Source organism: Terrapene carolina, unplaced genomic scaffold, assembly GCF_002925995.2.
Source record: "Terrapene carolina triunguis isolate 2854851 unplaced genomic scaffold, T_m_triunguis-2.0 Scaffold668, whole genome shotgun sequence".
Classification (NCBI taxonomy): domain Eukaryota; kingdom Metazoa; phylum Chordata; order Testudines; family Emydidae; genus Terrapene; species Terrapene triunguis.
Genome location: NW_020665019.1, coordinates 1 through 16,611, shown reverse-complemented (window position 1 = coordinate 16,611; position 16,611 = coordinate 1). Strand labels below are relative to the sequence as shown.

At 49.0% G+C, this 16,611-nt stretch overlaps 1 protein-coding gene across 1 annotated transcript; it reads right to left on the bottom strand.

Moving 5' to 3' along the window:
* Window positions 1-651: 651 nt before the first annotated feature.
* LOC113408034 (zinc finger protein 777-like) lies at window positions 652-13,887 on the bottom strand. The gene is made up of 6 exons (XM_026659731.1): window positions 13,862-13,887; window positions 12,953-13,354; window positions 11,668-11,794; window positions 10,447-10,602; window positions 7,350-7,463; window positions 652-3,785 (listed from the first exon to the last, which is right to left on the bottom strand). Exons 2-6 carry the CDS (start codon window positions 13,232-13,234, stop codon window positions 2,827-2,829), a joined length of 1,638 nt encoding a protein of 545 aa, XP_026515516.1. The 5' UTR covers window positions 13,235-13,354; window positions 13,862-13,887; the 3' UTR covers window positions 652-2,826.
* Window positions 13,888-16,611: the final 2,724 nt, after the last annotated feature.

Sequence of the window (16,611 nt, the reverse complement as noted above, 5' to 3'; positions counted from 1 at the left end):
ATCAGTTTCAACTGAACTCTCTCAGCTACAGGCTAGAATTTCTGGTCAAAACAAGAGAGAATGAGACATCCCAGAATAGCCAATAGCTCGGTGGGTCAGGCACTCCCTTGGGATGTGGGAGAATCAGGTTCAAGTTGCAGCATAATTAATAGACAGTTGTATTGATTAATCTCTTAGATCGCTGTGGTCAACAAAGGTTTGGTCTCCTGTGGACTACAGCATCAGGAATATTATCATCAATATCATTGGAATAAGAGACTCTAGGAGCACACGAGAAACAACTGCAATTCATCACGAGTCCCTTTATTATCAAATCCACTCTGCAGATAAACAATCCCCCAGATACTGAAACACAACAGCAGACAGGGCGAGAGTGCAAAGAATTTGGCCCTATGACCAGCATCACTCATGTGTCACATCTCCTACTGGGGGATCCTAGAATGTAAGTCATTCCTTCATCATCAGCATCATCAGTTGTCATCCTAGCATCACCTGGTGCATCCCCCCAGCACACAGACTGGGCAACACCTCTTATCCTGAGTTACTAAGGGCTGGTCTACACTGGGGGGAGGGGGGGGGAGAGGGTCGATCTAAGATACGCAACTTCAGCTACGAGAATAGCGTAGCTGAAGTCAACGTATCTTAGCGGGATCAACGGCCACGGCTCCCCCGTCAACTCCACTTCCGCTTCTAGAGTTCTGGAGTCGAAGAGGAGCGCGTTCGAGGATCAATTTATTGCGTCTAGACGAGACACGATAAATCAATCCCCGATAGATCGATTACTACCTGCCGATCCGGCAATTAGTGAAGACGTACCCTAAGGCTCATATATACACGGACAGGCTGCAACCCCTTCTCCCTTATCCATGCTTCCACACCCCACATTCCTCACTGGCTGTCCCCTCATTCTCACTAACATCCATGTCAATGAGTTACCACAGCAATGTGAGGTTATTACAAAATCCCCCAAAATGTCACTCTCAGGCACCTTGCGGTATTAACTGGTGCATTATACAAGGAACAGTCTAGAACCTATGCTGCAGTTTCCTGAACATCAGCACTTAACACACCATTTACAGTAATCTTATACATTACTGGAACAGGGTTATCTTTCAGTCAACTAGTCATGCCCACCTGTTCTAGCTCAGAGACCTTCTCTGGCCATGCTATGCATCTTACAGCCCTAACGCCTGTAGGCCTAGCGTTACAGCCTTACGTACTCATCACAGATCCACACTCATTAGTCCCATGCCCCTGTGCTGGGAGCCTACTCATATTCTACCACATGGACAACTCTAATCTATTACCCACACACTGATTACATAATTATACGATTATTTATATATTAAAAAATTCAGCTACAAGGTCCTGAGATTGAATCAGGCAGAGTCAAGCCTCAAACCTGGTTCTCCCACATCCCAGTAGAGTGCCCCAACCTCTGGGCTACTGGCTATTCTGCTGGCGGGGCAGGAGATGTCTCGGGAAATTTTTGAAAGGTCTAAGTTTTGGCCCGATGCAGAACAGGAAAAAATCTTTGCAGTCCCGGCAGTTTCTGCGGCTGGGAAAACCGTTCCTTGCCCAGCTCTCCTCGCTACAACTCCGAGATGGTCTGGGGCAGTGACTGGCTTTTCATCTGGCCAGCCCCGTGTGTCTGTCCCATCATTTGTTAGTATTTCCCAAAGCCAGTGATGGGCTTCCGCGTCACATGACGGGTCAGAGCAGTCATGATTTCCACCCGCGGACTGCTGGAGACTCAGCCCCTCTGCTGGAATTATTACTGAGGCAGGGTATTACCATGACACTCATAAACTGTCAAATCCAAAGGCCAAATGGTATTTATGCAATTGCTCTAAACGTGCCTAAAAAGCCTAAGTAATGAGCAATTTACTAACCCTAATTCTTTAATTTCATATTTATCCTACACCCACTCCCCCCAAGTAGCTTCTAAGACCTGGATGCCCCCACTCTGTGCTGCTGGGGGGCTCTGTCCCTCTCAGTCACAAAAGGACACGCATGGGGGATACTGCCTGTCTCCACATCAGTTGGCATAATGCGATGACGGTGGAGCTGGGAGGGATCCAAACCCCAAATTACTCCCCACTCCTACCCTTCCCCCCGCAGCGTGTGCTTGGGGCTCACAACCTCTCGGCCTCGTAAAACCTTCGCACGATCGGTGCTGAATGAAACCAAAGTCTAACTGAGAAGCAGCGTCTCCAATACCCGGGAAAGCGGCGTGGGAATCAGTTAACGCATTAGCGAGTAGGGCAGAGGCAGAGAACTAGAAAGCCCTGCTGAGAACATAAGGAACTGCAAAGCATATTGATCTGTGTGGGCCTCCACAGCACCGTCCCCACCATGGCATCCAAGCACTCCCTCCTGCTCCGTTCCCCTGCAGGGGAAAGCCCCAGTGATCTGACCTGTGGATTCTCTACAGTTCAGACGGGCCCCCTCAGCTCCAAGATCCACCTAGACACTGACACGGTTTCCGAGACCCCAGCCACCCTGACATTTCAGAGGCAGCTGGACAATGCTCACCTGGGCGTCACTCCCTAGATAAGGCCAGAAGGGACCATTATGATCATCTACTTTGAACTCCTGCACAACCCAGGCCAAAGAACGTCACCCAGCGCTTGCTGCATCCTTTCCCAGGTGGTAATTTATCAGTCCTCACCGGCCACTGCCTTATTTCCTGTTCTTACACCCAGTGGGGCTGGGCTGTCCCCATGTGCTGGGAGCTGGGAAGCCCCTCCCTTCGCCCAGTGTGAGATCTGTACTGGTAATTGAGACTGGTCACAGTGGAAGCTTTTGTTGCAGTGGGTGCAGCGATCACGTCTCTCCTGGGTGCGTTGTCTGGTGAGCAGTGAAGGTTTCTGTGGACTGGCAGCTGGCAGCTTCTCCCTGCAGTGGCTGCCCCGGTGCTTCAGAGGGCGGCGAATGCCGAGCGATCTGCCGGCGCATTCGCCGCATCCTCAGGATCTTCTCCCTGGCATGGACCCTCTGGTGCCGCAAGAGGTTCACCTTGCGGGCGAAGCGTCTCTCGCAGTCAGGGCAGTGATACGGCCTCTCTCCAGAATGGACCATCTGGTGCCTGCGGAGGCTGTAGGAGCAGGTGAACGTCTTCCAGCACACGGTGCACATTGGGAAGATCTTGCTGTGAGTCTTCTGGTGCCTCGTTAGATCTATCTCCTGGGAGAAGTGTTTCTTACATTGGCGGCACATGTACAGTCTCTCGTCGGTGTGGCTCGGCCGGTGCTCCCCGATGCCGGATTTGCTTCTCGTGCTTCTGCGGGCGGTTCCCTTGGCCTCCGTTCCTGGGCAGAGTCTCAGCTCCAGATCGCTGCTTTCCCCAAGTCCAGGTGCCGGAGCTCCCTCTCCTGTGTGAATCCTCTGATGCAGAGCAAGATGCTGCTTGGAAGCGAAGCGGATCTCACACTCAGGACACTCGTACGGCCCCTCGTTTGCATGGCTCCTCTGGTGAATGATAAGGTTGATCTTCAGCCGAAAGCTCTTCCCGCACTCTGTACAAGGGTGTAGTCTGTCCCTCGGGCGGTTCCGCGGGCAGACACTCAGAGTCTTTAAGCCACTCCCCCCTTCAGTGGAGTCACACAACCTTTTCTCCTCAGGGTTTGGCTGCTGCACCTTAGAGCACAGCTGGCTCTCAGCCTCAGCCAAGGTCTGGAGGACCTTCTCTCTGGGTCTTCCTGGTAATTCCCCCTCTGCCTCCAGATTTTCAGGTTCACAATCCCCATCAAACCTGGTTTCTTTTGTCATTAACTGGCCATCTCCTGAAATGAACCAGCAACACAAAGGTTATTCGTTTCATTCTCTTGGGACACAAGAGTCCTTTGAAGACTCATGACAATCCCGAGCCACACTTGGGTCCCAACAGGGCGGATTTCTTTGCAGAAAGGGAGCGTCGAGGAGTCTGGGAACGTGCACTTCTATACCAAGCCCCAAGGGAGGGGCAGCATATTTTAGCCTATTTCAGCATGTAGAAAAGGAAAGACTTTAGCAGACACACTGAAAAAACTTGCAGGAGCAAGGTAAACGCAGGGCTTGCAAACTACACTCTCTTCCGCAGCCTCTATACTCTCTGTAGAATCAGAAAACATAAAATATGTATAGAGATATAAAATACGCATGCACACAGAGTACAGACCTCTTATCTTTTCAGATCCTACTGAAAGTAGAGAGAGTAAGAAAATGGAGTTTGCAGATTCTGCAATTACCTTGCACCTGCCATTCTGACACTAACATGAGCATTAAGTGCTGAATATTGCAGGTAAACTAGTTTCCCATTAGAAATGTGTAACTCTAGCAGACCCAGCAAGCTCCGTACAAACCCTCCGAGAGCAGCCATGTGATCTCACTCAGGTAACCCTCGTCCTCCCTCACTCCCACGCCAGTGTTTTCTGTTCTATGCAACGGCTGCAATGAGATTATAAACTGCTCTCTGGAGCAGGGACAGTGTCTTTGTATCATCTGTGCAAAGCACTGAGGGTGACATTCCCAGAGGATGTGCACGTGGGCAGCGCAGGTTAAGCTGTGCATAGGTCTTGTGCTGGTCTTCTGCACAAGGGATGAATTTCACCCTGTAGAAATGAAGTTCCATACAAAAAACCCCACTACGTTAAAAGAATGTGAAGGCTGCAAAGTCAACCACTTGTAAGTTAGAAATGCCAGAAGTAACGTTGCCTGTGTCATCTTTCATTCAGCCTTCTTCTGCACATGCATTATGCCCCCTCCCTGGATCCTACACCTGCCCCCTCTGCTCCAGCAACTGAAAACAACATCTTCTAACAGCAAGTATTAGTCAACCTTCCTGAACCATAACAGCACTGCCAGCTCCAACTACACCACAACAGGGTTGGGAGGGAACCCAGCACACTTGCCAACTAAACTTCCTTTGCCCTCTACCTTTACTCAAGAGTTCTGAAGGAACTCAAACATGAAATTGCAGAACTACTAACTGGGGTAGTTAATATATCGCTTAAAATCAGCCTCTATACACCAGACAACTGGAGAGTAGCTAATATACTGTTAATTTTTTTTAAAGGCTTCAGAGGTGATCCCGGCAATTACCGGCTGGGAAGCCTAACTTCAGCACCAGGCAAATTGGTTGAAACTATAGTAAATAACACATAGATGAACATATGTTGGAGAAGAGTCAACACAGCTTTGGTAAAGGGAAATCATGCCTCACCAATCCATTAGAACTCTTTGAGGGGGTCAACAAACATGTGGACAGTGGTGATCCACTGCATATAGTTTACTTGGACTTTCAGAAAGCCTTTGACAAGGTCCCTCACCAAAGGCTCTTAAGCAAACTAAGCAGTGATGGGAGAAGAGGGTAAGTCCTCTCATGGATCAGTAACTGGATAAAAGATAGAAAACAAAGGGTAGGAATAAATGGTCAGTTTTCACAATGGAGAAAGGTAAATAGCTTTGCCCCCCCCACGATCTGTGCTGTTCAACATATTAATAAATGATCTGGAAAAGGGGGTAAACAGTGAGGTAGCAAGTTTTTCAGATGATAACTATCTTGAGTAATTTACTAAGTCCAAAGATGACTGCGAAGAGCTTCAAAGGGATCTTAAAATACAGGGTCAAAATGGGAGATGAAATTCAATGTTGGAAAGTGTAAAGTAATGGAGGATAGGTCTATTAATGGCTATTAGCCAGGATGGGCACGGATGGTGTCCCTAGCCTCTGTTTGCCAGAAGCTGGCACTGAGCGACAGGGAAAGGATCACTTGATGATTAACTGCTCTGTTCATTCCCTCTGGGGCACCTGGCATTGGCCACTGTCGGAAGACAGCCACCAGACTCCTTGTTGTTTTTGTCGGAAGACAGGATACTGGCCTAGATGGACCTTTGGTTTGACCCAGTATGGCCGTTCTTATGTTCTTAATGAACATTGGAAAAAATAATCTAAACTATACATACAAAATGATGGGTCTAAATTAGCTGTTACCACTCAGGAAAGATCTGGGAGTCATTCTGGAGAGTGCTCTGAAAACATCTGCTCAATGTGCAGTGTCAGTCAAAAAAGCAAACAGAATATTATCAACCATTAGGAAAGAGAAAGATAACAAGACAGAAAATACCATAATGCAGCTATATAAATCCATGATACGCCCACGCCTTGAATGCTGCATGCAATTCTGGTCGTCCCATCTCAAAAAAGATATATTGGAATTGGAAAAGTTTCAGAGAAGGACAACAAAAATGATGAGAAGTCTGGAACAGCTTCCATATAAGAGATAAAAGATACTGGGACTGTTCATCTTAGAAAAGAGACAAATATGGGGGGATATGACAGAGGTCTCTAAAACTAGGAATGGTGTGGAGAAAGTGAATACGGAAGTGTTACTTACCCCTTCACATAACACAAAAACTAGAGGTCACCTGATGAAATTAATACGCAACAGATTTAAAACAAACCAAAGAAAATATTTCTTCATGCAGTCCACAGCCAACCTGTGGAACACGTTGCCATGGGATGTTGTGAAGGCCAAAAGTATAACGGGGTTTAAAAAGGAATTAGATACATTCATGGAGGATAGATCCATCAATGGCTATTTGACAAGATGGTCAGAGACCCAACCCCATGCTCTGGGTATTCCTAAGCCTCCAGCTGCCAGAAGCTGGGAGCGGACGACAGCAGACAGTTCATTCAAAATTGTCCTGTTCTGTTCATTCCCTCTGAAGCATCTGGCACTGGCCACCATCAGAAGACAGGACACTGGGCTAGATGGATCATTGGTCCGACCCAGTATGGCTGATCTTGTGTTCTCTCTTTTCCATGTTGATCCACAAATCGCACATCCACTGATGACACTGACTCACACCTGATTTGGGGCCCACGAGCGCCCTTGGCCAGTCACATCTCACCCACCACTGAAGAGCACTAGGACCTTGCTAGATGGTAAGTCAGGGTCCCCCCTCCTCACCTCTCTGCCCCACCACCTCTTACAATGATGTGCCATCTAGCAACACTTGCTTTTCGCTTTTCTGATCTCACACTCTCTGCAGACCAGAACATCAATAGAATTATGATTCTCTCTCTCAGTTAGCACAGGAGGAAAGGCGGCACATCACGAGCTGGTGACACCAAACGTTTACACAGTGCTTTTCAGTGGTGGGTCTCAAAGCGCTTTACAAGGGAAGGAATACATCATTCTCCCCATTTTACAGAGCAGAAAGGTAAAGAAGCTGCCCAAGGCCCCAGGAAAAGCCAGTAGAGCAGAGCTAAGAATAGAATGCACAGGACCATGGGACGTCCCATATGCAGAAAAGAGGCAGAACCATAGAAATCATAGGGTTCCCTTGGGTTAATCTGTTTCTCACCAGTGCTGCGGTCTGTAGGGCTCGGCCTCCCCTCCAGACCTGGCTGATTGTTCTCACAGGGCTCCTCCTCTTGTATAACCCACGATAAAATATCCATGATAGAAACCGGAGATTCTGTCCACAGGAAAGAGAGCAACATTCATTACACGCTGGACACACACACAGCTTCTGAAGGGTCTGGCCCCTTATCTCTGCCCTCCGCTGATTCTTGGCTGGAGACTGGCTCTGAATGGATTCAAACATGTTCCTGAAGCTCCGGGGGAAGCTGAAAGTTAAGCAGCCATGAAATGCTCTGAAAGGGAACGGGTCAGAGTAAGAACTGGCTGGGAGTGGAGCAAAGACGTGGAGGAAAACGACCAGCAAACACCCAGATGTCCGTAAGGGAGGGCCACCGAAGTCCCTCTGGATTCTAGAACTCCAAATTCTACCTTCTCCATTTCAGTTGCTGCCCTTCCCCCTGCATCCTCAGCTCTTACTAACCTTCTTCACCACTGCTACTCTCAGCCCCCACCATGCCCCTCACCCACCTTCCCGCGTGACCCTGCATTTGAAATCCCTCCACTTCCTCCATTCAAAAAACCCAACCTTCACATCATCAAGACTTGGTACTTGAGCCCCACCGTCTTTCCTCAGGGACACACCCCAACTAACAACGTTCTGAAATACCCTCTGCCTGCAAAGCTCCGGCTGCTACTGCCCAGCGAGCTCCTTGGGACACTCCTTTCCCCTCTTCCACCACTCTCCGGCATGAAACGGGGGCATCTCACCCCATCAGTTTCTTCTCCCCTGGCCATGGGATCAGCATCCAAGTTCATGACCCTTCAGACCATCTTCCATCCCCTTCCCAGTCATCCCTCTCTAGCAATCCTATCTACTCTACCACCTCCTTAGGGTCACACCTTTGGCCTATTCTCCAAGCCTCCTCACTATAACCCGGAAGCCACCCCAGTCTCATGTTCCCATTACCCCTGTAACTGCTAAGGTCCTCATTTCCCCGTTCTCTCCGCCCATCTCCCCAGCACTCCCCACAACAACATTCTTTTCTCATCTTTTAATCAAACTCCAGTTGATCCCCACATGCATCACCTGCTCGCTTAAGTTCTTCCCATCTGCAGGAACTCACCCAGCCCTAACTGGAGCGAATGACCAACTTGGACACACACAAGCAGCTCAGCTTATTCTCTGCCAAGCCTCTTGTTGGAGATGGGGACCCCACTTGTGTTGTCAGTCATCAAGGATGCTAGTGAGTGAGTCCTGGACTATTGTGTCCTTATTCCATTCTACACTCCACTTCTCTCTCCATCCCTTTTCCAGGAGGAGTTTTCTACATTCTTCCTTGCAACAATCAGACATAACCCCATTGTATTCCTATCACTACATCTACCTCATAGACTCTGAGGCCAGAAGGGACCAGCGTGATCACCACATCATCGCAGGCCACAGAACCTCGCCCATCCACTCCTGCAACAGACCCATAACCTCTTAACCCTTAAACTCCTGAAGTCCTCAAATCATGGTTTAAAGATTTCAAGTTACAGAGAATCCACCATTCACTCTAGTTCAAACCAGCAAGTGACCCGTGCCCCAAGCTGCAGAGGAAGGTTGAAAAATCCCCAGGGTCTCTGCCAATCCAACCTGGGGGAAAATTCCTTCCTGACCCCAAATATGGCGATCAGTTAGACCCTGAGCATGTGGGCAAGACCCACCAGCCAGACACCTGGGAAAGAATTCTCTGTAGTAACTCAGAGCCCTCCCCATCTAGTGTCCCATCTCCGGTTGCTGGGGATTTTTGCAACTAGCAGTCGCAGATTGGCTATATGTCATTATAGGCAGTCCTATCATCCCATCCCCTCCATACATTTACCAAGCTCAGTCTTGAAACCATTTAGGTTTTTTGCCCCAGTGCTCCCCTTGGAAGGCAATTCCAGAACTTCACTCCTCTGATGGTTAGAAACCTTCGTCTAATTTCAAGCCTAAACTTGTTGATGGCCAGTTAGCATCCATTTATTCTTGTGCCAACACTGGCATTTAAGCTAAATAATTCCTCTCTCTCCCTGGTATTTATCCCTCTTGATGCATTTATAGAGAGCAATCATATCTCCCCATAGCCTTCGTTTGGTTAGGCTAAACAAGCCAAGCTCCTTGAGTCTCCTCCCGTAAAGTAGATTTTCCATTCCTCGGATCATCCTAGTAGCCCTTCTCTGCACCTGTTCCAGTTTGAATTCATCTCTCAAACATTGGAGACCAGAACTGCACGCAGTATTCCAGATGAAGTCTCACTAGTGTCTTGTATAATGGCAATAACACTTCCCTATTTCTACTGGAAACACCTCGCCTGATGCATCCTAGGACCACATTAGCTTTTTTCATGGCTGCATCACATTGCCGGCTAATAGTCATCTGTGATCAACCAATACACCCAGGTCTTTCTCCTCTGTCGCTTCCAATTGATACATCCCCAGATTATAGCAAAAATTGTTGTTAGTCCGTAAGTGTATGAGCTTGCACTTGGCACTATTAAATTTCATCCCGTTTCTATTACTCCAGTTTTCAAGGTCCTCCAGATCTTCTTGTATGATATTCCGGTCCTCCTCTGTGCTGGCGATACCCCCCAACTTTGTGTCATCCGCAAATTTTATTAGCACACTCCCACTTATTGTGACAGGGACATGAATCAAAACATTAAATAAAATTGGTCCCAAGACCAATCCCTGAAGAACTCCACTAGTAACCTCTCTCCAGCCTGACAGTTCACCTTTCAGTATGACCCGTTGTAGTCTCCCCTTTAACCAGTTCCTTATCCACCTTTCAATTCTCTCATTAATCCCCATCTTCTTCAATTTAACTAGTAATCTCCTATGTGAACTGTATCAAATGCCTTCCTGAAACCCAGGTAGATTAGATCTACTCCATTTCCTTTGTCTAAAAAAAATCAGAGCAGGCCTAAATGACACAGTGGTCTCAACACCCATGTCCTGTCCACAGTAGTGCTCCCAACATTGCTACCAACGGTGGCACTGCACAGCTAGATTTCCTGAAAAAGAATGGGGTAGGGACAGCCATAGCGAAGCATGCTGTGACGCCCTGTATAACTCACCTGGGCAGGCGTCTATAGGGACTTCATTTTCCTCTGATCCCTCTTCACTCTGATCTTTTTCTCCTGATCTATCCTGGGATCCTGGCTGATCCTTTAGGTAGGGCTCTTCCCCTCGCTCAATCTGAGACAGGATGTCAGGTTTGGAAACAGCATAATCTGTTCACGGGAGAGGACATTAAGAGTCCGCATGTTTCATTCATAATTGGTTGAGCTCTTTTTACACAGACCTGTAAATGATTTTAAGCCACTGGAAGTGGTGGGCGAGCTGGACAGCTGCAAACATTTTATTAGGATTCCTACACAAAAGCGACACAGGCGAGATGGGTTTTGTTCCTCGAAGAGGGGAATTCAAGGGTTCACATATGCAAGGGGCCTTGATGCCTCATAAGCAGTACAAGTCAAACCTCTTACTTATTTTCAAGCCTGCAGCCAGCCCACGTAACCAGATCATGACATGAGAGCTTACAAAAGGGGACTGGCTTTATTAATAGGAAACATTTTGTTTCAACTTTAATAATCATTTAAAGAGCAGTTCTTCTGACTCCCGTATTATTAGCTGCATCTGCCTGTCTGGGGAAGGGACACAGAAACTACTGCGACATGGAGCTGTCTGGGGAATCAGCAGGAGAACATGCTCTTTCCATCTCTACAGACCGTTCTTCAGAAGTGGGGCTCATCCCCTCTGAACAGACTGTAAAGTTACTGTTGGTACCTGAGAGACGGACTTTGACAAAGGTGATTTTACATCGCAAACCACACAAGGAACCTAGCAGGTTTCTTTATGGGGACCGGACATGAATAAATAAATGTTCTACCAAGTGATGTAGGAGATTCTCCATCATTAGCACCTTTTATATCAGGACTGGATGTTGTTCTAAAAGACAGAACCTGGTTCATACACAAATTATCAGGCTTAAGCCATGGAACTTCACCCAGCAATTCCTGAATTGTGTTACAAGAGGTCAGGCCAGATGATCACAACGATCCCTTCTGCCCTGAAAGTCTGTGTATGTAACACTGGAAAGCACTTGAGATATAGAGATCAGAACCATCATTGTGGATCTCATGCTCTCCTTACAAATGGGAGAGGTGTGTGGATCTGATCACGGAGAACGGTTCCATTGGCTGCCAGTGCTGACCAACAGAAATCAAAGGAACATGGGGGCAGCCAAGCTGGTACCTAGCCGAGCCGGAAATATACAAGTAAAACCCGAGCCCTACCCAGGGAGATCAGGGTCTCATAATTCTCTTTCATCACGTTCTTGTAAAGCTCTTTCTGCCATTCGTCTAAGTTCGCCCACTCCTGCTCGTTGAAATAGACGGAGACGTCATCAAACGTCACCGGCACCTGAAATCACACGCATTGCACATTCAGCACTTTTTGCTGCAATTACAAATAACCGTCTTGAATTAAAGATGAAGGTATGCAAGAGAGCGTTTGGCTTTTATTATATGTCTGTGCTGTGCCTAGTACAATGGAGCCCCACCCTGGATGGTGCCTGTGAACGCAAACACAATACATACCACAAAGGTCTGCTCCCCACCCGTTTACACAGTGTCTAGATTAGCACGTACAAATGTGCTTTCTGACTTGAGTTAACTGGCAATCATAGAATATCAGGGTTGGAAGGGACCTCAGGAGGTCATCTAGTCCAACCCCCTGCTCAAAGCAGGACCAATCCCCAGACAGATTTTTACCCCAGTTCCCTAAATGGTCCCCTCAAGGGCTGAACTCACAACCCTGGGTTTAGCAGGCCAATGCTCAAACCACTGAGCTGTCCCTCGATCAACTCACGTTGGAAACTCCAGTGTACTTATCCTAGGTGAGCTGCCAAAGGCTACACAAATCATAACCAGCTGTGCTACGTGGCCCCGAGATTAATGTGCTAAACTACAGCTATCACTCTAAGGCCATGTCTACACTAGCACTTTTGTCAATTAGGGGTGTGAAAAAAAACACACACACACACACACACACACGACCGACATAAGTTTGACCGACAGAAGCGCCGGTGTGGACAGCGCTGCCAGTGGGAGACGCTCTCCTGCTGACATAGCTCCTGACGCTCGTTGGGGTGGTTTAATTCTGCTGGCAGGAGAGCTCTCTCCCATCAGCACAGAGCGATCACACGGAGACCTTACAGCGGTACAGCTGTGCCACTCTAAGGTCTCTAGTGTAGACAAAGCCTAAGCCTCGAATGAATGAGGAAACCGCATGGACAGCTGGTCAGGCACAAATCAGACAGTTCACTCATTATTAACCATGGAATGGTGCTGAATTTCAGAACCTACCTGCCATATATGCAAGGCCCTTTCAATACAGCTGATACAAGATTGGGCTTTATTTTTGCTGCTGGAGTCTGTTGTTGGAGGTTTTTAAGAACAGGTTAGTCAAACACCGGTCTGGGATGGCCTAGATAACACTTAGTCCTGCCTCGGAGCAAGGGAGTGGATTAGATGACCTCTCGAGGTCCCTTCCAGTCCTATCCTTCTATGGTATTGTTACCTTGGGCACCTCCCCCTTAGTGCCTGGGGGGAGTCGCATGATCCAGAAGTTCCTGTTCTTCAGCAGGTTCTCCAAGTTCTCCAGCCTCCTTTGCAGCAGATTATTCTCCTGGATCACAGTTCCCAACATGGCCCACTTACTCTCCAGCTTGGTATCAAACTCCACTGCTGTTTTCTCGCAGCCTATTAGTTTCTTCTCAGCACTCCCCAGTCTCCTCTCCAGATTCAGCAATCGCATGGTGCATGATTTAACTTTCCTCTCCACTGCTTGAACTGCTGCCATCACAGTCCCCAGGGAACACTCTGTAGTCTGATCATGAGCTTCTCTCACTGACCTTTGTTTGAGGACAACAGAGGGTTTTAGAGGCAGCAAATGCTATGAATCTGCATCCCATTCTGAACCCTGTGTAAACAGACAGAAATTGATAGTGGAGTTGTGGTCACGTCCCCGTCAGGCAAAGCCAGCTGCAGACAGAAATGGCCAGAGAGGATATGTCTACACTGCACGCTAAGCCCGGATCTGTGGGACCCAGGCTTGAGCACTCCGTGTTTCCAAACCCGTCCACACTGCAATGGGAACCTGGGCTTCCCAATTATACTGGTGCATCCCTCCTACAATACACAGACCTAAGCGTGTGACGGCGTGGGATGCATAAACAGGGGACTCTCAAGTAGGAGTAGAGAGGTTATTTTGCCTCTGTATTTGGCAACTGCTGCTGGAATACTGTGTGAAGTTCTGGTGCCCACCATTTAAGAAGGATGTTGATATCTTGGAGAAGGTTCGGAGCCATGAGAATGATTAAAGGATTAGAAAACCTGCCTTAAAGTGAGAGACTCAAAGAGCTCAATCTATTTAGCTTAACAGAGAGACAGTTAAGGGGGGACTTGATTACAGTCTATATGTACTTACACAGGGAACAAATATTTAACAATGAGCTCTTCAATCTAGCAGAGAAAGGTAGAACACGACCCAACGGCTGAAAGTTGAAGCTAGACCAATTCAGACTGGAAATAAGGTGGAATATATATATATTAACAGTGAGAGTAATTAACCATTGCAGCAATTTAGCAAGGGTCCTGGTGGATTCTCCATCACTAACAATTTTTAAATCAAGGTTGGATCTAAAAGATCTGCTCTAGGAATCATTTTGGGGCAGTTCTCTGGGCTGTGTCACACAGGAGGTCAGACTAGGTGATCACAATGGTACCTCCTGGCCTTAGAATCCATGAGTCAGAACTTCAGCTTCTGTGGGCATATATTATTGTATCCCAGGATTCCTGGCTCCCTTGCCAGCTGAGGCTCTGGGACTTGTTTCACTGTGGGTTGTGGGAGAACTTGTCTGCCTGTCTCATGGGAGTTGGCCAGAAGCATTCTGGGTGTTTAGAGCCCAAGAACACATCCAGCCAAGCCATTTTGTGTCCGCATGCTTCCTGCAGCCAGAACCGATGTGGATCCCGAGCCGGTGAAAGAACTTCTCCACCTCACACTGTCAGCCCTGTTTCCCATCACAGGCGGAGCATCTGTGAGATGCTGCTGGACATTTCAGTGGCAGTTTTTGACCTGCCCAAGGCACCTCCCAGAGGGGGGTACTGACATGCCAACTGCTCATGTCTTTTGCGTTAGATGCAGACTCCCCCTATGTAGACAGGCACTTCTGGAGCGGGGCCACAAGCACAGACAGGTGGGATCCCATCATCACGCAGACCTGGGATGAAGACGCAGACATCCCTGAAGGTTTGTGATCAGCTTGCCCCCCACTCTAGTGTCAGAACACATGCACGAGGAGGGCCACGCCCGTGCAGAAACAGGTCACGATAGGCTTCAGGAAGCTGGCTACCCCAGACTGCTACAGGTCTGTGGCTAACCAGTTTGAGGCTGGCAGATCAACTGTGGGGGTGGCTGTGGCAGAGGTCTGTGAGGTGACCAGGACTGTGATGCACCCAAAGTTGGTGGGCATTGCAAACGTTCCTGTCATAATTATCGGCTTTCCAAATTGTGCTGGGGCCACCAATGGAACTCATGCACCTATTGTTTGCCCGCTGCAGGGAGCACACGAGTACGTACACTCCATCATTACGCAGGCCCTAGTCCACCACAGGGGCAGATTCATGGACACGACTGTGGGATGCACTGGCAGGATGCATGACGCTAGGGTGTTCCAGAGATCCGGACTTTACCGTCATGGAGAAGCTGGGACATTAGTCCCACTGCATGACATTGTTATACACTGTCCTCACAGTTATTCTAGGGGACCCTGCTTTACCCCGTTGCCAGGGCTTATGAAACCTTAGCCCGATTTCAGAGGACCTGACAAAGGAGGGTTCAACCACACACTCCGTAGCTGTAAGATACCGGTGGAATGTGCTTTTGGCAGATTGAAATCCCATTGGCTCTGCCTTCGAAACTGTATGGATGCCAGTGTCATTAATGTGGGCCACATTCCTGTGGCCTGCTGTGATCTGCACAATGTTTGCAAGGAGAAGGGGGAACCTTTTTTGCCAGGAGTAACCGCAAGATACGGCAGGATATCTGAACTGGCACACACCACCCGAGAGTGCATCTGTCATGACTGGTGCTGGAGCCACATGCCTGGTCCCTGCAGAAGGGGGAAATAAATGTTAGTTGAGGTTGTGCTGTTTATGGGTGTGGGGCAGCTGGGTGAAGGTTTCTGTAAATCTTTTGATATTGCATATTATGAATTTTATAAACACTGTCATGGAATTTACGGAGCTGCATTATGCATTTCATCAGTACAGGCCTGGTACTGCAACTGATGATATATGGATTACCGCGATGGCAGTTTGTAAATTTTTATTATGAAAGTTAGAGAATGGGGCAGGTATTCAAGAATGGGGTGTCTCATATTAATAGGGATTCATAGATTCTAGGACTGCAAGGGACCTCGAGAGGTCATCGAGTCCAGTCCCCTGCCCGCATGGCAGGACCAAATACTGGATCACTGACATAGTCTTGAAATATCCCCACCGTCAGGTTTTATGGGCGTAGTTGTCTCCTCGGTCACTTGTCTCTCCACATCTAGTAAAGGGTTCCAGTTCTTGATTTACATAGACTAATATCACTATTATGCGCCGTTGTGAGGCCTTTTGAGCTCTTGTTAGAAAGCCCGGCTCAGTAGCATCACCATAGGGACGAGTTTGAGTGTAATGTTATTGTAAAGCGCCTCCCACCCACGTGGGCCAAGCCCCTGGCGCCTTTCATGACTAGCGGTGCGCGGAGAAGCCGGTCTCCTCCCCAGAGCTGGCTGCAGGTCCGCGGACCCGCCGGAGCAGGAGACGTTCCCGAGCCTGAGGGGGCAGCAGGGCTGAGCGAGGGGAAGCCGGGGGACCCCTGGCCCTGGGGAGGGGAGCGCGGCGCGGCGGGGAGAAGCAGAGGCGGCTGCCGGGCGGGGGGTTTCGGACCCGCTCGGAGTTACGGGACCGGGAGCCGCGGCCGGGCCACGTGGAGACCCCGGGCGGGCGCCAGGGGCTCCGGGCCTGGGCCTGGGCCTGGGCCTGGGCCGAGCTGCCGGCCCGAGACCCAGCGGGGTCCCGCCCCCGGCTCCGGAGCCGCCACTCCCCGTCCGCCCGCCCCCCGGGCCCTTACCTGGGCAGCGGCCCGCTCGGCCATGGCCCCCCCGGGCGGGGCTTCTCCAGCGGGCC